This window comes from Zonotrichia leucophrys, chromosome 6 (genome assembly GCF_028769735.1).
Source record: "Zonotrichia leucophrys gambelii isolate GWCS_2022_RI chromosome 6, RI_Zleu_2.0, whole genome shotgun sequence".
Taxonomy (NCBI): Eukaryota; Metazoa; Chordata; class Aves; order Passeriformes; family Passerellidae; genus Zonotrichia; species Zonotrichia leucophrys.
Window position 1 is genome coordinate 2,697,313 of NC_088176.1, and position 24,964 is coordinate 2,722,276.

General features: G+C 44.1%; 1 protein-coding gene across 3 annotated transcripts in view; it reads left to right on the plus strand.

Moving 5' to 3' along the window:
- The window catches only part of C6H10orf90 (chromosome 6 C10orf90 homolog), a 98,440-nt gene extending 86,769 nt beyond the window's left edge, over positions 1–11,671 (plus strand). For 2 of the 3 annotated variants that reach the window (XM_064716941.1, XM_064716938.1), the window contains exons 5-9: positions 1,507–1,766; positions 2,728–2,923; positions 9,576–9,639; positions 10,454–10,553; positions 10,707–11,671. In XM_064716941.1, the coding sequence (XP_064573011.1) occupies positions 1,507–1,766; positions 2,728–2,923; positions 9,576–9,639; positions 10,454–10,553; positions 10,707–10,745 (659 nt within the window). In that variant the 3' untranslated portion in view covers positions 10,746–11,671. The remainder of the gene's footprint in view (positions 1–1,506; positions 1,767–2,727; positions 2,924–9,575; positions 9,640–10,453; positions 10,554–10,706) is intronic. The other variant, XM_064716939.1, reaches the window with a different exon arrangement.
- The last annotated feature ends 13,293 nt before the right edge of the window (positions 11,672–24,964 follow it).

Below are 24,964 nucleotides of genomic sequence, written 5' to 3' on the forward strand. Positions count from 1 at the left end.
ATTATTAACAAGATTTAATAACATAAAACATAATTTCTTTGGGTTCAGCTGTGTCTGAGATGTCTTACTTCCAACATTAATTCTCACAGCTGAAATGCAGATGACACCAGCAGCTGTATTCATGCACCAGGTATTTTTGCAGAAAGCAACTGAGAATAATTTGGGTTTAGTATCAATATGTTTGTGAGAAACTTATTCCTTAAAAATGTTGTAATAGAACCTGTCATAGAACCTTTTTTTCTTACAGCTGTCTTTTCAGAAGAGAATTTTTTGCAGGCGGGTAGGCAAAATTTGTCATCACTGAGCATAAAGCTGCTGAATGTCCCACATTTGGAAGCCTAAATGCTGTTTTTAATGCCTGAAGTTAAATCATGGCATTCCCCTAACTGAGAGCAACTTTGTTTTACAAAAGTGAAGCATCCACTGAGATCTGGCAAAGCCCAACTTAATCCACACCTCTAAACCTGGCTTAGGGAGGAATTTAATTTCATGTTCACAGGTTTCAAGGTTTATTCCAAAATGTTGGTGAGAACAGTGTTAGGGAGGAAATACAGTTCAGGCTTTTATAAGGCAAATGTACCCAACACAGATATTTTTAATATGTTTTTAAAGTACAATATAATATGTACAATATGTCATAAAGAGGAAAATATTTTAAGTTTATTGTAACCAAAAATTGAAATAAAACAGTAATGGGCTTTATTCCCAGATATTTAGTTGTAGAAATCAAATTATTTGGCAAGGAAAGAGCACTCCATCCAGTGTGACTTTTCAAACAGTTCATATGGAGCCATTCTGAAGTTCCTTTGTTATTTTGGATTCGTTCTGTCCTGAATGAGAATCTGATTTTTGAGCACACAGCCTCTTTTGGTCCTAATTTGTGCAGGGAGTATCAGTCAGTGAGCATTAAAACTTAATTATAAGTGTAGAAAATAATCTCTTTTTCTCAATGTGAATTGACAGCTTTCATAATAATGCCCTATAATGCACAATAACCTTTTGTTGATTATTTTTTTAATGGAGCTTTTCCACTGGCGAATGGATCTCTAGGAATGACAGAAAGCAAACTGGATTAAAAACAAAGGAAAAAAAAACAAAACAGTGGTGCTGATGAAAGGCTCAGTGTGGTGAAAGGGAAATGATTTGTGGTTAAAGCCCATAACAATCTGGTATTTTCTGCAATAAACTGGAAAGAACTCCAACTGCAGGTCACAGCAAGATATCCCTGGCTTTCCATGGTGCAGATTTTGGGAAGCACCAGCAAAGAGAGCTGAGTGTCCCAGAGTTTTAATTGTGATTTCCTTCCCTGTGAGGTCTGGATAATGTGAGAGACACTCTGGGTGTCACAGGGCAGCCGCCATTAGACCCGATCTCTTCTGCCTAATGAGGCCTATTAATAACAGCCTGGCTTTCTTATTTCAGGAATTGCCCTCTCTGTCTAATGAGGTGGAGAACCCAATAAAAAATTAGCCATGCGCTCCTAACGAACTTTTAAATCTCTCCAAGGCAATTATGAATTCCCTGCTCCGAGGGACAGAGCAGAGGAGCTCGAGGCACAGGACAAGCAAGGCTGGAGGGTGCCCCTGTCCAGGGTGCCCTTGTCGAGGGTGCCACTATCCAGGGTGACATTGTCCAGGGTGCCCCTGTCCAGGGTGCCACTGCCCAGGGCCCGCTCTCCAGGTGTGGCTTGGGACAAAAACCTGCTCACCTGGCCAGAGCCCCGCTCCCAGCAGGAGAAAACTCCAGCAGCTCCATGTTCACTGCGGGTAAAGCATCATTTTTTTCCTTTCTCCCCCACTTAGTTTTCTTTTTTTTCCCCTTTTCTCCCCTTTTTTCCCCATGGATGGTGTTTGCTTCCTGGGAACTTCTAAGGGCAGAAGTTCACATTCCTTACTTTTTCCCTTTCCAGTGAAGTTTTGGCAGTTTGTATCCACTGCCAGAACTTTCTTGGTTGCCCAGGCTCCCTGTTTGGAGCTGCAGCTGCTGTTCCTGTGGGGGAACTTGTTAAGAGTTTGGGAATTTACAAATTCCCAATTTCCGAAGTGCCTGGCACTTTCAGCTCCAGCTGTAGGAGTGGACATGGCCCAGGTGGTACCTGCCTGATGGACTTCCCTGCCTTTTCCTCCTGCACATGTTGCAGACCCATATCTGCTCCTTTCCCCTGTCCTAAGACATTCCTAAATGTTGAAGCAGCCTTTGACTGGGAAGTGTTTTCTTTCTGGATCTGCCATGGAGAGATCTGACAATCTAAATAAACAGGAAAGTTTGTGAACTGCCAGTGACGAGTTGCTTCAGTGATGGGGTGAGAAAAGGAAACAGGCAAAACATCAAGAACTGGAATTTGGATGTAAAAATATGTAATTTAAAACATAGAAATGTGTAAGGTTGACAGGACAAGGGGAAATAGTTTCCCATTGCCAGAGGGCAGGGATGGATGGGATATTGGGACGGAATTCCTGGCTTGGAGGGTAGAAGCTGTGAAGAGCAGCTGTGGCTGCCCCTGGATCCCTGGCAGTGCCCAAGGCCAGGTTGGACACTGGGGCTGGGAGCACCTGGGACAGTGGGAGGTGTCCCTGCCCATAGCTGGGGTGGGATGAGCTTTAAATTCCCTTCCAACCAAAACCCAGATTCATTTTCCCCACTTTAACATCCCTAACCAAACTCAGCCCTACGCCCATCACACCTTTGAATCACCAGAACATAAAGCAGCTTCTCCGTGTCCTGCAGGAAGCCCTGGAGCTGCACAACCCCCAGTTCATCTCGCGCTCGCAGCAGAGGCTGAAGAGGCTGGAGCTCATGGTGCAGCTGAGGAGGGCCCAGCACAGGGAGGCTCCCCCGGGCACCCCCCGAGCCCGGGCACGCAAGCTCTCCACCTCCACCTCCAGCAGGAAGAGGCAGTTCACCATCCCTGACCCTCTCAGTGGTGAGTTGGGAGCAGCAGCCGGTCCTTGGCTGCCTTTGGAAGTCCTGGATGGAATTTCCAAATTGAATTTGGGGAGGAATGAGAGAGCTGCTGTTCCTGGTTCATTCCACAGTGTGATATTTTCAGGGTCCCCCATGGCAGGAAGGAAATGATGAATCTGACTCCATGTTCTTAGAAGGCTAATTTATTTTTTCATGTACTTATGCTATATTAAAGAATATAGCATATTCTTTACATACTAAATACTATATACTAATATACTAAAACTATACTAAAGAATAGAAAATGGATACTTAGAGAAGGCTTAACAAGACACTAATTAAAAACTCCTGACCTCTTCCAGAGTCCTGACACAGCTGGGCAGTGATTGGTCATTAAGTAAAAACAATTGACATGAAACCAATCAAACATTCACCTGTTGGATAAACAATCTCCAAACCACATTCCAAAGCAGCAAAACACAGGAGAAGCAAATAAGACAATTATTGTTTTCATTTTTCTCTGAGGTTTCCCAGCTTCCCAAGAAAAGAAATCTTGGCAAAGGGATTTTCCAGAAACTATGACAGTGACACTCCAGCATCTGTGCAGATGCTCCTGGCAGGAATTCCTGAGAAGGGTTAGTGGGGATGAGGAGTTTCCTGTGCTCTGTGGCAGTTCCTTGGGGAGTTTTTGTCCCTGTCACATGCAGATGTGCTCTTTAGCACGGTGCAGCTGCTGCTGGTTGTGGGCTGATGGCAATAAATGACATTTCATCCTCTCCCAGCTCACAGAATGATCAGTTTGGGGACAGAGGTGACAGCAGGGAGGCAGGAGGGATTTGGGACAGGAGCCCCAGCTGCAGGTGTGGATTTGCCTCGTGTCAGAAATCCCAGAGCTGGGGAAGAGCTCTGGTCTGCCCAGCCCTGCTAAATCAGGGCATGCAGACTCTGTGATTTGCTAATTTAACATGATTAGGTTGTGGCAAACAGCCTCAGCACCCAGTGAGGGAAACCCTTCTGTCCCTCACAGCACCTCTGTAAATGTTATCTAAGCTCAAGATGTTAAACAAATTGCTTTTCTTTTTCTTTTCTTTTTCTCTTTTTTTTTTTTTTAATTGCCATCTGGATGTTAATTAACTCAGTTGACTAAAGAACAAAGATTTATTTGATTGAATGGCATTCCTCCTTACATCTTGGTTTTAAATCTGTGGCTGCTTGAAGATACATTATGCTACTGAAAAGTAAATTAATTGAAAAGATTAAACAAACTAACAAAGACGTCTGGAGGATGCAGGAAAGGGAATATTTGATGTCCTCAGCCTGGGGAAACACAAACAGGTTTTTGGCTCCCTGGAGAATGAGGGTGCAGGGGATGTGAGTGCAGCCTCATTTCAGGGCTCTTGGAGTTTCCTGGAGAATTCCAATTTCCAGTGGTCTGTCCCAGTCAGAGCCCTACTGGGTTTTTGTAGTGAGCACTAAATACACATAAGGAAACACAGCACAAAGCATGAATTCTATCTTAAAGGCTCCATAGAATTAATTCACCATTTCCATGATCCAAGTTAATTTACCTGCAATCAGATCTCTCAGGGCTGTGCAGTGTGAGGACTCTGAGCTCTGCCAGCAGCACACCAGGAGTTTGTCATCTTTCTAAGAGGAAGTGGCAAAAATCTCCCACTTGTGTCTGAACATCTTTGAAAATCCCCCAAACCACTCTGCAAATAATTTATGAAACAAAATATGAAAGGCTAAACCTATTTCTCCTCAAATTATAATGAAATTTTAATCTTTATGCTTGTTTAATGAGTAATAAAATCATAATATTGAAATATATTCATTAATTATTGAAGTTAATGACTATTTCCATCTTTTAGTGGTTGGTCATTAAAGGTAAATTTGTCTAGAGAGAATCTTTGGTTTCTGTAACTCATCTGCCTTCGTGTAGCGTGGTTTTCTGTTTGTGAGACCTTAATATTTTTATAATGACAGAAGCGTCACAAGTCTGTAATTGAAGCAGAACTGGAGTTATGCTGGAAATCCAAATCCCTGGGTGAAGCACGGCCCTGTAGGCTGCACTACAGAGGGCCCTTGTTGGAGCCCTGGGTGCTGAGAATTTCAGATTTTCTGTGCTGAAGGCACTGACCCCCAGGAGAGCACTGCATTGACCTGAGGCCATGGAGAAGCTTCCAAAATGGAATGACAGAACTGGGATTGTGGGTGTGGAGTTTGGATAGAAGTGTGTGATACCACAGGTGTGTGATATCAAACTACACACTCATAATCTCAGTTCTGTCATTCCATTTTGGAAGCTTCTCCACAGCCTCAGGTCAAATGCAGAGTTCTCTTGGGGGTCAGTACAGAAAGTTTGAAATTCTCAGTACCCAGGGTAGGTGGGGAGAGGTGGGTGCCTGCTTTAATTCAGGTGGAAATGGGGCTTTAACTGCAGCCCAAGGTGTTTGGAGCAGTTTGCTGCACTTGCCTCTCTCTGAAATAAGTTTGGTACATGTGCTTCTCTCTGCTCTTGCAACTTGGATTCCAATAAAATAATTCACACCCAGAGCACAGACCTGCAGGGATTTTTCTCTCTCCCAGAGAGATTATTCCATCAGCCTAAAACATCTTTATTGATAACATGAAATTATTGACTAGCAGGGTTTCCCTGTGTTTTGACAGTGTTGTTTCAACTTCAGTTTCTTTCAGGATGAAGAAATAATTGGCATTCAGCATAATTTCCATATAAATACCAACATCTGTGCAGTTCCCATTTACCTTCCCATCCTCAAAACCCCGAGCTGCTCACCAGTTTTTAATTGTCCTTCCCGAGCAGGGTTTTACAAAACGCTGAAAGTAATCTGAGGAAATTGAAAATGTTTATCCTGCACGAGATTTTACCATCACCAGAGCTCTTTGAAGGCACAGAACCTGCTCAGAACTCCCAGGCAGCCTTTGTGCTGGGTAATGGGCACTGCTAAATTTTGAGAGTGCTAATTAGTCCAAGATAGACAACTCTGCTGTTGACTGTGTCGAACAAATTAGGGATCCCACTGTGACGAGCTGAATAGAAACAATGTTCAAATAACTGCATTTAAATCTCCAAAACCGTAATGTAATTACTGCACTGACAGGACTACCAGCTGTTTATGGGCCTTTAAATCTGCAGAATGAACAGCCCTGTGATCTTGGTGTGCACGGGGACTTGGGGAGGTTTCACACAATTTCTCAGGCACCTTTGGGGTTTTTTCCCCACCTCCCCTTTTCCTTTTCTTTGAGGGGTTGGTTGTTCTTTGGGATTGGCCATGGGATTTGATGGTTACCCTTCAACCCCACTGTGGACCCAGCTGGAAAATCTGGGAACCACCTTGTAACAGACAAATTTTCTGAAAAATCCTTTTGCTAGGATCTTTTCTCCTGAGAAGCTGGGAAACTTCAGCTTCTCCACGTTTTTCTACTTGGGAATGTGATTTGGAGAATTGTTTACCCAGCATGTGAATTATTTTTAATTAATCACCAATCACAGGTCCAGCTGCGTCAAGGCTGTGAGCAATCACAAGATTTTATTATTCATTTCTTTCTTTGCTACCTTCTGATGTCTCCTTTCTCTTTCTTTAGTGTAGTTTTAATATATAATATAATATAATAAAATAATATATATTATATATATTATATACTATATTATATAAAAATAATAGTATATAATATTATATACTATATTATATTATGTTACGTTATATTATATTATGTTATATTATATTATATATTACATATATATGTTATATAGTATATTATGTATAAATAATAATATATAATATAATGTAATATTATATTACATTACATTGCATTACATTACATTACATTATATTATATATTTTTTTGTTTGGTTGGTTTTTTTGTTTTTTTTTTTTTGTTTTGCTTTACACACCCTGGATGAATTCCCAGGAAAATGTGATGCAGAGCTCAACATCACATCCACATCTACCTTAGATTCAAGCCTAATCTATTTTCTAGGGGACTGCTGATTTTAAAAACCCCAGTGTTTAAAAAAATGTTCTGTATTCCAGGATTTCTCTGGGCAAATGGGTTTTTGGTGAATTATTTTTTCAGTTCAGTAAAAGACAAATTAAATTAGAGATCCACCAGCAGCAGTGCTTTGCTTTTCACACATCCTCAAAGGCACATTTTAGCTCCTACCAAACTTTGAGAATTTACATTCATGTTAGAAGAAAATGAGTCTATATTGTGTATTCTTTGATAAATTTTGCCACTGTTTTTCTCTTTTAAGTGCTCCAGTGATTTAGTGGTAAATAGGAAGTCAGGGGCTGGTTCCAACACAATCATTTCATCTGTTCTCTGTCTAAATATTTACTGACTTCCCAAGCAGGAGAGTTACTCATCCTCTTGGAGGTGCAGTTTAGCATTAATTAAAATATATTACAGGGACGACCCATTTACCTTCATTTACAGCTTGCTTTAGTGCAGATGTGAGAGCAGTTGTAAAAGCCAGAAACTCAGGAGTTTCACGGGGTGTGAATGAAACACCAAGGAGGAGACTCAGCCTTTATTAACTGTGGTGCATCCCTGGCAGTGCTGAAGGTCTGCTCTGAAATCCCTGCTCCAAAAGCCATCCAAGGCTATGGAATCTGATAAGGAGCTTTGATAAGGAGCAGCTAAAACACAATTTAGAGCCTAGCAGCTTGGGGAATTGTCTACATTTGATCTTGGCTTGGTAGGAGAGGGCTTTAAGCCAGGTCTCCAGGATCAGCTTGAGGTTATTTCAGCTCTGAGTGTTTGCTGCTCTTCCCCTTTTAAATGCTCATTCTTCTCCATGTCAAGGATTAACAACTATTTAAATCCACTCTTGACTTTATTTTCTCATTTCTAGCAATTTTTTTATTTATTCCTCATTTAACTTTTGAGTCCTAATCCTACAATCCATCAAGGATTAGCCTCTGTGATTGCATGTGATTTTTCTTCTGGTAAATAGCAAGCTGGGAAATGCTGCAGGAATGTTTGGCCATGAGAATTAACCTCGTGGCTCCATGGGGAAGTGGATTTATTATTTTCTTGGAGGATTTTCCCCAGGGTCTCTTTTGAGTCCATCCCTTCAAAGCCCTGCACAGGCACATATCTTGTTCCAGGGCAGGGATGGGTCTGACGCCCTTCTGTGCCAGCAGGAGAGGATTGTTCTGGAGCAACACCACCAGCACAGCTCCCAGCCTTCCCAGAAATTGAAAATAGAGGCCACCCTGCCTTAGGAACTTGCAGAAAAATGCATTTTATCAGTTTATCATGCTGCACATGGAATAGGAAGTGGGTCTGCAAAACCCTGGATGGGTTTTCCCTGTTCTGGTGGCTACACAAAGCTCTGGAATGCTCTTGTGTCAGCATGTCCCATCCATGCAGGAGTTCAAAGCCAGCTTGAAGGGGTTTGGAGCAACCTGGGAGAGTGGAAGGTGTCCCTGGGCCACAGACAAGCTGCTCCCTGCACTGTCAGTGTCATTTGGACAGCAGCAGCATCCAAGTGTTTATTCCTTTTAAGCGAATCAACATGCAAATGAGCGTTAGAACACTAATAAATAAAAGACAAATTATGTTTTCCTTGCAAATCGAGCATGTGGCTGGTGTGTGCTGAAGGTTTAACAAGGATGATTAAGTGTAGACAACTGCTGAGGGGGGAAAGTCTGTCCTGAGGCAGAGGAGGCTCCAGAGCCTCTCTCCTTTCTGAGTTTGTGCTTTGGAAACTGCACCAGTTCAGACCTGAAACCATTGATTTTGATTTTTGATTGGAAGGATGGAACATCTCTGCTATGAGGAATGGCTCAGAGATTTGGGATTGTTCAGCCTGGAGCAGCTCCAGGGAGGGCTCAGAGCCTCTGCAGGGCCTGAAGGGGCTCCAGGAGAGCTGGAGAGGGACTGGGGACAGGGATGGAGGGACAGCACACAGGGAATGGCTGTAAGCTGACAAAAGGCAGGGATGGATGGGAGATTGGGAATTCCTGGCTGGGATGGAATTCCCAGAGCAGCTGTGGCTGCCCCTGGATCCCTGGCAGTGCCCAAGGCCAGGCTGGAGCACCTGGGACAGTGGGAGGTGTCCCTGCCATGGGAACGGGATGGGCTTTATGGTCCCTCCCAACCCAAACCATTCTGTGATTCCATGAATTTTACACAGAGATACAGCATTGATCTCATTTATTTCTGGCCTTCCCACCTTGTACAAATATCCTCCCTTCCCATTCAGGACTCATTTTTGCAAGGCAGGTGTTAAAATCACCTTTTCCTCAGAACCACTCACTGCTCAGATCAGAAATTATTTTCCTGTATCCAGGGAAATGCTGATTGGAATTATCACAGATCTCTTCATACTTGATCAGGAAGGAGTAATATGATTTTCCTCCTTCTCAAGCTCAGATAATTATCCACAGACCTGGAAAACAGGTGTAAATTGAATCAGAAATGGCTGCACCAGGGCAGGTTCCTGACACACTGAGGAGCAGCCAGGGTGCAGCTGCCTGCAGGAACCTGTGAGGAAATTTTGGAGATACTTGGATATTTGGATCTGGCCTTAAGCCTTCAAAACTTTAACCAGAAGTGGAAAAATGTGGCTCTATGGAATATGACATTTGAGATTTCAGTAAAAGCAGACCCCTCCAGTACTAACTTCATTTTCTCTCTGCCAGATAACCTCTTCAAACCAAAGGAGAGAGTCATTCCCGAGAGGGAGATGCACATGAGATCTAAAAGGTACAAATCCCTCTGCTTTACAGTTTGTCCATGGATTTTTTCTCTGCTCCATCAGCTTAGATTTGGGCAGCCCTGCCCCTTCAACACCCCCATGGCATGAAAACCAAACCCTCAGCAGGTCCTTCATGCTGAACACCCAAAAATGGAAGCAATGAGGTCACTTTGGATTTTTCCCCCTGATTATGGCACAGAGGATGCAAAACCAGGACTGTCCAGCTTTCCCTTCCAAATCCTGGAAATTCTATCACTGATTTTAATAGGAAAAGATCAGAAATCACCTTTTTAATGGTGACTCTTGTTATTTTTAGAATGGAAAGATTGTGTTGTCCTTGGTAAAATGTGTTCCTAATGACAGTGAAAAGATGTAAACAGTTTGCAGACTTACAATGATGGTTTCCTTATATTTTAGAAAATTACTTGAAAATGATTACTTGATACTAATTGTGTGACATAAATACAAGAAAAAAAACAACCATGTTCATCCAGATTCTGGTTTGAATTTTGTTGCTAGAAATTGGAACCAACTTCACTGAGCTCATTAGAAGCTACTGCATTGAAATCACCTGATCCCATCTCTTTCTTAAGTTTTTTTACTCTCCAAAATCAGAATTTTCAGCAAGATTTGAAACCAGCCAGATTTCGTATCAAACCATGACTGTTCATAATTTATCACTCCCAAGCCATAAATCAAATTTAAATACTTAGAGATGCCCATTACAAGCATTGCACGGAAGGCAAATATTCCCTACAGGAAAAATTAATTATTTGTGAGCCCCGGGGATGACATGAACTCTGCTTTCTGAATTCCTGACAGGATTTATGACAATTTACCTGAGGTTAAAAAGAAACAAGAAGAGAAGCAGAAGCGGATCATCATCCAGAGCAACAGGCTGCGTGTGGAGATGTTTAAAAAGGTGAGGATTTCCTGGGATTTCTGGAGCAAATGCAGCCAGTAAATCTGAAATCTGGGATGCCAACTCCACCTCACCTCCTGTATCACTAAACATTGCTATCACCTCATGGATTTTAACAGTATTTTAAAGCATTTCTGCATTTTTTCCCCCTAGCAATTACTGGACCAGCTCCTCCACAGAAACACGGAGTGACAAAGGAGTCTCTTGCTCATCATCCTAATTGGATCTTGAATGCTTTGACTTCTAGATAAGCCATAAAATTAACTGTTATCTCAATTACCTGGAGGTATTTTTCTTATCATTGGCTCTTTGTATAAAGAAAGATCATTTATGTTTCAATTGAAATTTTAAGGCAACTTTCTTGTAATCAAAAACAGCCTAAAAGGGAGCACAGCTGTTCCAGAGCATCACCTTTTGGTCATTTTACCCAGAGGAAATAATTTTAAGAATTTTTAATGCAAATACTGAATTACAGGGGTATTATTTATCTTAATCTTTTTTTAAAAAGCACACTTCTCTGTAGCAATAGCCCAGTGTTTATAATACATGGAAAACTTATTTCTCTGAAGTATTTTATTAATTGATTTCCTGTGAGTTAAATCCTTGAAGAAAACTGTTATTTGTTATGTTTAGGAACCAGTTGAAATAGCATTACCACATCATCAGAGCAACAGCAGTTTCACATTAATACTTAACATTCCAAAAGGGACCAATATTTCAGCTTTCTGAAGAACTCCATTCCTGTTCGTAGACTGAAACTACCTAGCAAGCTCTCCCATTAAAAAAACAATATTTAAATATTTGTTTATAACACTTTTTCACTTTTTTTCATTGTAACATACGTTTTACTCCACTTCTGTGAGCACAAAGTGTTTCTAGAAATGGCAGATGAAGGAGTGGTGCCAAGAAGGATGTTTGCATCAAAAACTTGCAGAACTCAAACCAGCTGTCATGTTTCCTCCAAAAAAATATTTAAATCTTTATTTGTACATGTTGGAAGTAAAAACAAGCAGCTCACAAACCAATGGAGTTTATTTATGGAATAAAGCATGAGGATAATATTGATCCAAGCGCTGTGTTTTTATTTGGTGCTGTTAAATAAAACAAAATTATTGAAACTGCCTGAGAAGTCGTGCCTTTGTACCCACAAATCCCATGGGGGAAAAACCACTGCCCCTAAAAATCACTGCAAGTGTTAAATTTTGCTGCACAAAGTTTGAGCAGGGGTTTGAATGGGGCTGGAATTTGGCCTTTGGTGGTTCTGCTTTGTTTTCCTAATCCAGCCTGGGCTGTAAGGTCAGGATTTTTTGGAAGAGGGATGTTTGTGAGCCACTGGGATAACCTCCAGCTGGGTGACCTGTGCTGGACACAGGACTGGGGTGTTTTGTGCTCTGTTTCTGTTGGATTGTTTTGCCTTTTTGTGGTTCAGCTTCCCAGTTAACGTAGGAATAACGATGGGAATTTTTGCTCGCAGAGGAGACAGAGATCTGTTGAACAAATTTATTCCAGATAGATATCCTCAAAAACTCATCAACAGTTCCATCCATTGGGAGAGGATGTGGAAGGTAAGGCAGTGAGGAAGGACCTGCCAGCTTTTCCCTGAAAAACACCTTCATAACCAAGGAAATAATTCTGTACCGGAAACCAAACCAAGGCTGGACCACAGATGACTCCAAGTAGAACTCAGCAAAGGGACACCAAGAAGGATTCTCTTCCAAGCTTTCATCCTGTCCTAGCTCACTATGGCCAGAGACATTTCCTACAGGATCAGTGCCCAGATTCTCTTTTATTTCAGTAGAAATGGAACATTTCTCCCCCTTGAGTCCTCACATTCTGATTTTTGACTTCAGGAAAATGCAGCTTTGGTTCATCAGGTCTGCACCCTCAGGTGATTATTTCCTGCACATCTGGGAAGTAGAAGAATGTTATTTACATTTCACCCTGCTTTAGTGGATGCCCTTAGGCCAGCCTGGAGTCTCACCCTAAAGCCACAGCAAGATATTCTGGCATGGAGAGAAAACATTTGGGGTTTGGTATCCATGGAGGACACAGCAAAATAATCACTCCCTGGGCTGGGACTGACACCAGAAGGGAGCCCCAAAACTTTCCCACTTCTTCTCTGACAGAGAGGAAGAGACAGGATCTTCCTCAGTGGGAATGTTTTCCATGGAAATCAGGCATTTCTCCTGTAGGATACCCAGGGATTCAAGGGAGATGGATTCATCTGCATAGTCACTTGATGAACTGTCACAGACATATTTTATGAAAAATCCTTTTGCCAGGATTTTTTCTCCTGAGAAGCTGAGAAACCTCAGAGGAAAAGAAAAACAATAATTATCTGCTACTGTGGAATGCAACAGGTGCATCTGTGATTGGTCCATGTTGATTGTTTCTAATTAATGGCCAATCACAGTCAGCTGGCTTGGACTCTCTGAGAGTCAGGAGCTTTTGTTATTCAGTCTTTTCTATTCCTTGCAAGCCTTCTGATGAATTTTTTTTTTCTATTCTTTTGGTATAGTTTTAATATATCATTTTCTTTTAATATAATATATATCATAAAATAATCAATCAGCCTTCTGAAACGTGGAGTCAAAATTCTCATCTCTTCCCTCATCCTGGGACCCCTGTGAACACCACCACAATGAACCAAAGCTGCATTTTCCTGAAGTCAAAAATCCTAGAATGAGGACTCAGGGGAGAGAAATATTCATCTGCCATCCACAGCATGTCCCTATTCCATGCCCATATGTAAATGCATGTAAATAAACACATGTATTTGACATGCTTCCCACTGTCTGGCTGGGAATATCAGGCAGAGGAGCTGATCCTCCTTGGGAACCATGGCAGCCAGGTGATCCTTGTGAGGAAATGAATGATTCCCATTTCCTGGGAAGAGCAGCACAGGCTCCAGGTGGGATTTCACCCCTTGGCACCCTCATGGATCCCATGGAGCAGGGAATGTCATCTCCACTGACCTGGTTTCCTCTCCCTCCTTGAGGACAGGTACAACATTCACCTGCTGCATCCTCCCCTCCCCTGGCTCACAGCATGAAGCCAAGTGCATCAATCAAAGGGAAAAAGATCCTCTGGGTTTGTAAAAGCTTTATTTCCAAATGTTTTAATTCTCTTTAAACGTGATTTCTAAAACCTGCAGGACGAATCTGTGGCAGTCTGGGGTGGAATTTCTTGTGTACAAATAAGCTAGTGAGGAAAATGCATGATGCAAATCACTGTCTGGGAATGTTTTACATGGTACAAAACCTGTGCTTCAGAAAACTAAAAATTATCTGCTGTAAACCTAATTTCTCTTTCTGGGCTTGAGGAGAAAAAATGTTATCTGGTAATGTATCCAGCAAACAATTCTGGCATTCATTACAGCTCTACAATCCAGTAATTGTGCAGAAAATGGACTGTGCAGGAAAATGTCATTTCAGGAAAGCAGGAGCCACCCAGGAATAGCCCTGGACAAAGAGGCATCAGCTTTAGGAAGTTCAGGGTTAGGGGAAAGTGGTGGGATCTCCCTTTGGCCTTGCAGGCTCTTCAAAGAGCCCATTTGCCAGCAGATAACAGGAAAATTGGAGGTCACCCACCCTTGTCCAGCTGGAATTTTCCTTCTTGCTGGAGATGAGTTCAAGTTCTGTGGGTGTTGGTGCTGTGCCTTCGGGAGTGACACATGAGGATTTCTAACAATGCTGGTTTGGGGGAGATTTGGGAGGGTTTGGGGGCATTCAGGCACAGAGCCTGTGTGGACTTGTCAGCACATGGCCTTGGCATTGTCCTTGCCAAGCACAAAGGGCTGGAATGCTGCAGGAGTGGAAATGGAGCCCACATGGGGTGTTGGAGGTGTGCAGGACGTGGTGTTTGTTTGTTTGCTGCCATCATTAATCTCATCTGCCAGAAAAACCTCCTCAAGGGCTGGAAGTCATTGTGATGTAAAGGACTGAGGGTTCCAGTGTTCTGGGGATTTATTTAAACCCAAATATTTTCCTGTGTATGTGTATGCAAGCCATTAGTTACATGTTGGAGTTTACTCAGCTGCTCTGAGGGATGAGGAGAATGTCTGGGTAGGGCTTTGGAGGGGTTTTATTGTTGGATATCTGGGACTGGTCACGTTAGTGCAATGTTTTCTGGGACAGAAATCCTGATTTACAAGGAAAACAACACACAAAAGCAGGGATAAAGTTCCTGGCAGCCCTGTGCAGAGGAAAGCATTCCCTGACACAGCGAGAGCTCCAGGGCTGCAAACGCAGCGGGCCTCATGTGCAGGGGTGTTTGTCCCTTTGAGTGCGGGGACAGAAGGGCCTGTGTGCTCTGAGGGGTGGGTGATTGTCCCCCCAGGAGCCCTGGGAGGCCACTTGTCCCTGCTGGAGCCCCTCAGGGTCACATTTCTCCAGGCACTGTGACTGCGGCCTGTGTCGCTCGGTGCTGCTTTGGGATGTGGCCGGATCCTGTGGGATCTCCCTGGCCTGGCAGAGGTCAGCACCAGGAAATGGGGCTTGGGGAAATCCCAGCCCCATCTGCAGCCCCTTGAATAAAAGGGCACTTATTTCAACTGAAATGCAAATTTACCTGAGCATAAAACCAGATCAGAATGAAAGAAGCTACAGAAAATTCATCCGGTTTACTGTTGGTGGAGGAGCTCAGTGCATGCATGGAAATATTTATTAAGATTTGGTTTAAATATGCGTCTCCTTATGCCAAAATCCCAAAAATCCTTGCCCAAAGTCCTCATCAGAGAGAGAGGAGCCTGTGCTGCTCACTGTGCGTTGCCCCTCAGCCCGTGGAGATGAGGTTGGGTCCTGGAAGGGACTTATCTCCCAAGCTGGAGGTGTTTTGGGAAGTTATGGTTGTATCTCTTGCAATTTCAGTTTAGCTGTGAGAAAACTGTTGGGAAAAGCTTGTAATGGATATTAGGAAGGAATTGTTCCCTGGTACAGCTGGGGCTGCCCCTGGATCCCTGGCAGTGCCCAAGGCCAGGCTGGAGCCCCTGGGACAGTGGGAGGTGTCCCTGCCATGGCAGGGGTGACACTGGATAAAATTTAAGGTCCCTCCCAACCCAAACCATTCCATGGTTCTGTATGAAACCTCATTTTTATGTCGAGAACATAAAGCATCCTCCCTTATTTTTAGGTCAAGAATTTTACTTTTCCGAGTTCTCCTTGGCTCTGTACTAAAGCTGTGGGAGGTAGAATGACTTAATACTCATCTTAGGTGACCCACAGAATAAGATAATGATGTGTATCATCTCCCTACCAGCTGCAGAGTGATGAAAAAGTAAAAAGAAAAAGAAAAAAGAGGAAGAAACTGCACCAATTTTCTTATGGTATACAGAGTTACACACATAAAATGGTATAAAATAGGAGCAGTGCAATGAACTGCTTGAGGATGGTGTTGCATAGATAGGAATATGTAAAAGAGCTCTTAATTGCAGAAATTTGGTGGATATTTAAAAAAAATATTGTCACAGGATGTATTTTTAGACTTCATGTTTGAAATACTTTTATTTTCTGCAGTATCTTACCATGACAAGATTAAGTTAATATATAGCTTCAGTTAATATATAATAAATCAGTTAATATATAATTATAGGGTACAAACACCTATCACAGAGAGGCTGCTCCATGGTTCTGGAGTTACTTCAAGTCTGCAACTGGCTTGAAAATTTGGTATAAAATAGCAAAAAACTTCTTGGAAACAACTTTATCTTCAACTTTTTGCTTGGGCCATCTGCTATTTCACCATCTGATGGGCTCTTGCAGTTGTGCTTGAATGGAGAGACATCCATTCCTATTTAATATTTCTGCGGTTTTCCAGAACTTTTTGTGCCCTAAAGTGAGCACTTTGTATCCATGATGTGGGGAAGATTAATAAAAATCCTGACCAAAGGGTGGTCAGGGGAATTGTGTCCAGTCTGAATGTGGGCTAATTCTCTGATTGCCTGATAATGGTGTCTGGAAGGGAGGTCCCTCAGCAGTCATTTAATTTATTGTGATATATAACTGTGGCCAGGGAGTCAAACAAAAACCAGACTGAGGACAGGAGTCTGGTTTTGTAACTGGGCTGTCCTCTGAAATTGTGTCACTGCAGGAGGAGGCAGGGGAATGGGCTGGAGACAGATTTTGCCTTGATTTGGGGGAGAAACGATGAGAAAAGAGCAATGTTCTGGTTAAACCCCAGGGTGGGGTGGAAGGGACCTTAAATCAGTGCCACCCCAGCCATGGCAGGGACAGCTCCCACTGTCCCAGGTGCTCCAACCTGGCCTTGGGCACTGCCAGGGATCCAGGGGCAGCCACAGCTGCTCTGGGAATTCCATCCCAGCCAGGAATTCCCAATTCCCAATCTCCCATCCATCCCAGCCCTCTGGCAGTGGGAGCCATTCCCTGTGTGCTGTCCCTCCATCCTTGTCCCCAGTCCCTCTGCAGCTCTCCTGGAGCCCCTCCAGGCCCTGAAGGGTTTTAGTTTTCCCTGGATCCTCCTGCATGTGAGCCCCCCCAGCTCTCCCAGCCAGAGAAAGGGGCTCCAACCCCCTCCCTGTTCCTGGAATTATTGGGGTTGGAAAATCCCTCTAAGGCCATCCATTCTCAGCAGTGCCACTGCAGCCACCCCTGAGCCTCGTCCCCAAGTGCCACCTCCTGCTCCCCAAAACCCCAATGACAGCCCCGTCCTGCCCAGCCCTCAGTGCTGTCAGGGGCAGAATTTGCTGTAGATTTCCAATTTCTGGGGAGTAACCCAGAGCCTGGATGTGCCATCCACACGAGTTCCCCGTGGGTAATGCTGTTCCAGTGAATTCCAGAGGAATTAATAACAAATCCCCACTGAGTGCTGCCAAATCTGGACTTGTGGTGCTGCTGGGAGCACATCTCTAATTTTGGGGTTTGTCATGAGGTGAAAAAATGCAGCTCTGAGGGCTCTAAATGGGATTATGTAATGGCCCAAGCTAAACTGTGTGAAAGATGGATAATTATGGGCTGCCTGCTCTACCTAACACCATTAGTACACCATTAGTACTGTTACAAAACCAACATTTGACTCCCATTTGTTTTACTTTTGAGAGGTTTTTGCTGTGTTTGGGGCTCAAAGTTGTGCAACAGAACCTAACAGAAAATGCCTGTAATAAAGAAACTCTGTTTCATTCTTCCCTTCATAAATAACAGGAGATTAAGACCTAATTGATTTCATTCTCCTGTGATGGATACCACAGTAATTTTTAATGATTTCTCTCAAGTTTCCCATTAGGAATATTTATTTTTCTTTAAAAAATGCCCCCAAATATGCTGTCTTCCTAATTTACTGCCCCAGCTTTTATGATGATGGATGTTGCATTGTTCTGTGGTTTGCAGAGGGCTAGACAGGAATATTAAAAATATACGACTTCATAATTTTTAGTCTGAGTTGAATGCTGTCCTCTTGTGAGACATGTAAAAATTTGTGGCTTTTTTTTCTTTCTTTTGTTTTCAGAGAGACAGTGAAATTTGAGGCAGCAGATCAAAGCACTTATTGTCTAGTCTGGAGTAGAAAAACCCCAAACCCCCTCACATATTTAATGGGTTATTTGTTGGATTTAAAGGGATTTTAGCACAGGACACCTTCCTGACATCTTGTTAGGAATGTCCTATTTGATACAAGGATCTTGGTGGAAAATCTTCACTTCTCAGTACTGAAATTTGTGGCAAAGCCTAAAATGGTGGTTTTTTTCCCCATAGAGGTTTAGGGCTGTGCAGACATCCCAAAGATTGTGTGTTTGCTGACTTGTTTGGGTTTTATTTAAGGTATTTGCTCGTGTGGTGCTAAACCAGAGCAATGTTCAGCTCATGGGGTTTTTCCTCTTCCTGGAGGAAGGCTGGAAGAGGAAAATGGTCGCAGTCGAGGCGCTCACGACATAAAGCAGAGACCACAAGCGGTCTCAGTTGGTAACACTTGGCAACAGTTTATTAATGAAAATGGCTGATCTTTTATACACTTTCCAGTGGTTTACCCTTCTTCTACCTTAGCTATTGGCCACAATAATTCAATACCATGCCATTGGTGAAAAGTTACTCTGACTCCACCTAACTTTCTAAAAACGCTTCATCCAGCTGCAGAATGCTCTTATCTTCCTTCTCTCGATCTCCTTGGTTACAGCCTTGGAGAAAGCTCCTTATCAGCTTCTTCTTCTTCTTACTTCTCGCTCCTTTAGCTAACAGGCCCGCTGCTAGCCCCTTCCACAGAAAATGGTGATGGGTAAAGCTGGGAACCAGGGAATCACAGAAAATCCCAAGTTGGAAGGGTCCCACAGGGATCATTGAGTCCAGCTCAGTGATCACCCCAACAACCCCACCCTGGCAGTGCTGTCCAAACTCCTGGAGCTGTGGCAGCCTCGGGGCTGTGCCCATTCCCTGGGGAGGAGAACCAGCACTCTCTGGGCAAGAACCTTCCCCTGATCCCCAATTTAAACCCCCAGCCCAGCTCCAGCCCTTCCCTGGTCCTGTTCCCATCACAGCCTGGAGCTGCAGACCCCACGAGTTCTCCTCCAGCTGTGCAAACCCAGATGTTCCTCCTTTGGCCCCTCCAATCCCTTCCCCACCTTCATGACTCTCCTTTGGACTCTCTGATGGATCCACACCCTGAGCCCACATCCCTGGGGTGCTGGGGCTGTGGGGTTTGAGGGTTTTGGGGTGCAGGGTGCTGGTGGTGTCTGTGCTCACAGAGAGCTCCGTGCTCTGACCCAGGGTTTGTGCTGCAGGAGGAGAACGTGTGAGCTTTGGGGCTTTGTGTTTGAACTGCTGAAGAATGTCAGGGTTGCTGTTGTTGCTGTTGAGGTCCTGGATCCTTGCAGGGGTGGATTTCTTTGTTTGCTCTTCCCTGAGCTCCTCTTGGCTTTTTCACCCCTGGCCCCGTGACAGCCGCCTGCACCGGGCTCAGTGCAGCCTCCCCACGAGGAGCTGCAGGAGCTCCGTCAGCACTAAAGCACAGCTCGCTCCCCTGCCCTGCTGGAGAGAAGGAGCTGCTTTCCAAAATTCCACTGCCCGTGGAGCAGCAGGGCAAACTGGGCAGGGACAGCAGGAGAAGGGGAATGTGATGGGCCCGTGGCACTCAGCACCAGCCCTGCTGTCCTTCCTCCAGGTACAAGCAATGCTGGCAGGGAGTGCTCTCCACACACAGCTGAATGGAAGGGGTTTGCTCTGTCTGACTGGGCTTTATCCCTGAGACAGACTGAAAATCCTGCATCTCATTCATTAAATGCACCAAGAAATTCAGGATGGCTGTGTCAGTTTTGTTTATGCTTGAATTTACTGTTACAGTGCTTTGTCACTCAGACAAGGTAGGAGTTGGTTTAGTTGTTTTCTCTGGTAAAAGAAAAACTCAGTTTCAGTGTTTAACTGGATGTTATGTTCTGTTGATTTGCCATAGCACTTCAAGGCTCTCTACAAAAGACCCAGTTCCTCCAAACAGCTCCACAAAATCCCAGCTTCATAAGTGTGTCCTTTTATTTCTGCAGCAAGGGAGAAACCTGAGTAAATCCTTGATTCTCAAAGTCAGAAAACCCCAGAATGGTTTGGGTTGGAAGGGACCTTGAACATCCTCCAGTGCCACCCCTGCCATGGCAGGGACACCTTCCAGGGTGCTCCAAGCCCTGTCCAACCTGGCCTTGGGCACTCCCAGGGATGGGGCAGCCACAGGAGAAGCCTGTCCCTGTCCCTGAGCTCTGCTGGATCCCAGCTGGGCACTGGGATGCTGTTCACCCTTTATTTTGGATGAGCACCATGGCCTCGTGGCCAGGGAGGAACCAGCTCTGCTCCCTCTTGCTGCTCCCAGCTGCATTGGCCAACTCACAGTTTTGGGACAGAAATTCCAGATGGATCCAATATTGTGGGACCTTCAGGACAGGAAGGGAAAATCACAACCAGAGGAGGGGAAGGCAGGGATGAATTTATGGGTAAGGGAACAGTGAGATTGCTGATCTTGCATTGCATATCCTGGGTGTCCCAGCGTGCTGCAGACTCATTGTGCTGCCCAGGGCAGCTCAGCAGCTCCTCAAGGCATGCACAGAGGGTGGAAACCTGTCCTTGGAGACTGGGGAATCCACAGGATGCATCCCTCAGGCATGTGCAGCAAGCAGGATTTACAGCCAGGGTTTGATGTCAGAGCTCAGCCCTGGTGATGCTGCTCCACGTCTGGAGGCTGGGACAGAGGTCTGCAGAGCAGAGCAGAGCTCTGTGGCTAAAGGTCAGGCTGAATTATGCTCTATCTATGCCTGGTAATTATAGAGGACTGTAATCTGCCACTGCAGTCACAATTCAGCAGGATCTTGATTGTGCAGAGAGTTAATGAAGTGAGGGAGGACTGGAGACACAAAGTCTCAGCAGCTGGCCGGGGGACACACAGATTTCAAAGGGAAAAGCTTTTTTGTTTTGTTTTGTTTATTCTGAGAAGGAAAAACTTTAGCCTGGAGGCCCCAAAACTGTAGATCCCTGTAGCTAAGCCCAGACAAGTCCTCATGCATTTTGGCACATAGGGGAATAATAAAAAAAAGATCTGGATACTGCTCAATGCTGTGATTACAGTGAGGTTTCCTGGATATCCAAGAGGGGATCACAGCTGATCTGGGAAGATGTGAGAGCAGTGTTACAGAGGTGCTTTTTGCCCAGCTGAACCTCTTATCTTGAAATTGTTCAGCTCTCTGAAGTGGCTTAACCTCTCTTCATTTAACTCTGGCTGTAACAGAGGGATGCAAATCCTGCAGCAGACAGCTTTCCTTTTCCACCTTTTTTCTTTTTCCTCCTTTTCCTTTCCTCACACACCCCATAGCATACCATAACCCATCTGACAATTAATATTAATTATTTACATTGCCTTGGAGCTCATGTTACCAAAGCATCACATTATCATAGCCTGAAGGATTTATTTACACTTAATCTATTCTCCCTCCACTCCTTATTTTTTCCCTGTTGTCTCCATCAGTCACTAATTCCTTCTCAAAACTGCTTTAACTGAGGGGAAACAAACGGAAATTCATGTTTCCCTTGGTGCATGCTCCTCCTTGCTGGTGTCTGTGCGTTAAGCTTGTTTCCAGGTAAGTTATTCCATGCTGCTCCCTTCCTCTCTGGACTGACCTTTGCAGTGCCAAGCGAACTAAAGCTCCTCATGAATCCCTAATTTGATGAGCAGAGGCCCAGCCTGTGTTGTCACACAGTCAAATATTCATGGTTTCAAATCACAAGTGCCCTTTACATCAGGTAATTTCCACACCTCAGTGCAAGCTGAGAGTCGGGCTGGTTGCTGTGACCTGTGACAGTGGCACGGTGACAGTCAGGGCAGGAGGGTCCTGGCCATGGAATGACAACAGGCAGTGATGAATGCAGGGCACACTCCTGCAAGCATCCCCAGTTCTCACTTCTCTGCCTCAGAAATGCCCGTGAAGTGTTTCTGTGGTGGTGTTCACAGGGGTCCCAGGATGAGGGAAGAGACGAGGATCTGACTCCATGTTTCAGAAGGCTGATTTATTATTTTATTATATATATTATGTTAAAACTATACTAAAAGAATAGAAGAAAGGATTTCATCAGAAGGCTAGCAAGCAATAGAAAAGAATGGAATGATAACAAAATCTGGTAACTGACCAGAGAGTCTGAGCCAGCTGACTGTGATTGGCCATTAATTAGAAACAACCACATGAGACCAATCCCAGATGCACCTGTTGCATTCCACAGCAGCAGATAACCAATGTTTACATTTTGTTCCTGAGGCCTCCCAGCTTCTCAGAAGAAAAGATCCTAGCAAAAGGATTTGTTCATAAAATGTGTCTGTGGCATGTTTCCAAAGCCCGCTGGGGAAGCGAGCACCGCACAAGAGGTGGCCCTGGCAGATCTGGGAGATCCTTGTCACCTTGTCACTTCATTCCTTGGACATTCCCCAGCCACAGGTGACACAGAGCTGTTCCTGCACACACCTCCAAGCACAGAGGTGCTGGAGACCCCTGAGAGTGCTGAAGAACAAAGCTTGGATGGATGGATGGACGGACGGACGGATGGAAAAAAGTAATAGTGAAAACCAGAAAGGTAAAAACACCCCCAAAAGCAGCGAGACACCTCCATACCTCCATCCCTCCATTTCTCTTCCCCCAACAGTGGTGAAGAATAAAGCATGGATGGATGGATGGATGGATGATGGATGGATGGATCCATGGATGGATGGACGGAGATCCATTGACTTATGGAATAACCTGGACAATCAGGACTGTGGCCCCCTTTGAAGCACCCACACAACCTGGATGCAATTTTCATTTCCTGCAGGGAAACTCAGCCTTGCTCTTCTGAGGAGGATAAGCCAAGCCTTGTAAAACTGATTTGGGAGGTGTTTTGACATGAGGAATTAACAGGCCAGGCCTGGCCTCTCCCTGCCCATCCCAGTGAAGCAGGGACACTTCCCATTACCTGCCCTGTGCCTGGAGGGTCTTTTATTTCCAAGAGAATTTTGAAACTGAGGTGAAATTGTGTTATTCTCCAGTAGCAGCTGTAATTCAGTAGCATTCCTACGTGGATGTTGTTAATAAAATATTTGTGACTTATCTTTTGTGATAAATTATTGATTTATCAACTTCAAGCCCATAAAATCAGTATGGTAAAAGGCAACAAATCCTTTTGGGGGGAGGAGGAGAAAATCCGATAATATCTACTTCATTCATGCTAATAAATGACCAAGATATAATTGGCTCCACATTCTCTGCTAGCAAATATTGTTACTCAGATAAAAGTACAACCACAGTTAAGAAAAGCCTTGTGGGGTTACCAGAACCCTATTTAGAAGTCTTTAGTTCCCTTTAACTGATCTTTTTTTTCATTTTAATGGGAAAAGTACCTTCAAAGACTAAAGATGTCTACATGGCTTTAATGGTGGCCTTCCACAAAGGAGTCTTCTGTTTGAATTTTAATGTTTTTAACCAATGTTCTGTGTGGAGCACATATGTCCTTAATGAGAGAGTTGATGCAGTTCATTAGTTTATATTTGAGGGATGAACCGTTGCTGAGTGTAGCTGTTAAACTGTAATTGATAATGGCTGAGCAGGGAAAATTGAGCATTTGGCTATTTAAAGTTGCACACAGGCTCATCCCTGACTGCTCCCAAGGAGAGGGGATGCACACAATGAGGAAAATGTGAGGTGAGACATAAGTGTAGACAAAATTCAAATTTCTGAGCAATTTGAGGTGAGTCTGTGGGTCTGGTTTGGGCAGAGGGTAAGAGGTGAAATGTGCTTTTCAAGTGTGAAGCACAGCAGCTGATGAGAGCCCTCTGTGCACGTTGTCCATGATCCCAGCCCTTTTCCAGGTTAGCTTGTGCTGGGCTGACCTGGCATTACCACAGTTAGCCCTGGATGGCTCAGGGATGCTGCCAGGGCACCGTGCCAGGCTCCAGTTTGGGAGCCACAGAATTTGTTGTACCCCTGGAATTTCTGGCTCATTTATCCCCAGAGCTGCTGAAAAGTACAGTCTGGATCGCTGGGAATAATCAGCATCCTCTGCTCCAGAACAGCCCCAAATCTGAGCTTTCCAAACACCATTTTTCAGTGGGATTGTATGGCTCTTGTGCCTGCTGGCCCTCAGACACATCTCAGAGCACTTCTGCCAACTGTTTCGTGCACAAGGAACATGGAGCCAAGCTGCAGAACTCAGTATCAACATCCAAACTGTGAGATTTGGGAAGAGTTTTAGTAAATTAAAGCTAAAAACAGCACAATAAAAGTCTGTGAGGATCTTCAGGATTGGATTATTTTTTTTTCTGCTCCTCCACAGCAACATGTGGGCATTACATGTGTTTTGGTGGTACATTAAGGAGCAGATAATCTGTATTTGGTTATTCTCCCAGACAGTCAGTAATAATAATTTGAATGAGGGAGATTTTAAAAAATGCATCTGGCAACTCTGTGGGTGTGTTTTGTTGTTTGTTTTCTTTTTTTTTTTTCCCCTTCTTTTAAAACCCCCACAATATAAAATAAGAACCAACACCAGAAACAAGTCTGAAATAATTATGAAACCAATAAATAACCCCTGAGCTGTAACGTACACAGATGACTTTCCAGAGGCGGCAGGCAGGAAAAAAAAGAAAAAAGGGAAAAGTCAGGGATGAGGGGGGACTCTGGAGCCCCCCAGGCTGGGACCCTGCAGAGGGGCTCAGATGTTCCAGGGGCGCAGGATTAAGTTTGGTCCTTGCCAAAACAACAACAACAACAAAAAAAACCGAAATAACCGACACAAACCTATTTGAATAAGGGAGAAAAAAAATAAAGAAGAAAGAAAAAAAACCCCAACTCCCCTATTTTTTTTTCTTCCCCCTAAGCAGCCGAGCCCAGCTCATCAGCAGCTGAGGCAGGAGCAGGAGGGGTTTTGGAGTTAACTGCATGCAGGAAATCTCTCACATCCTGAGTCCCAGCTCGC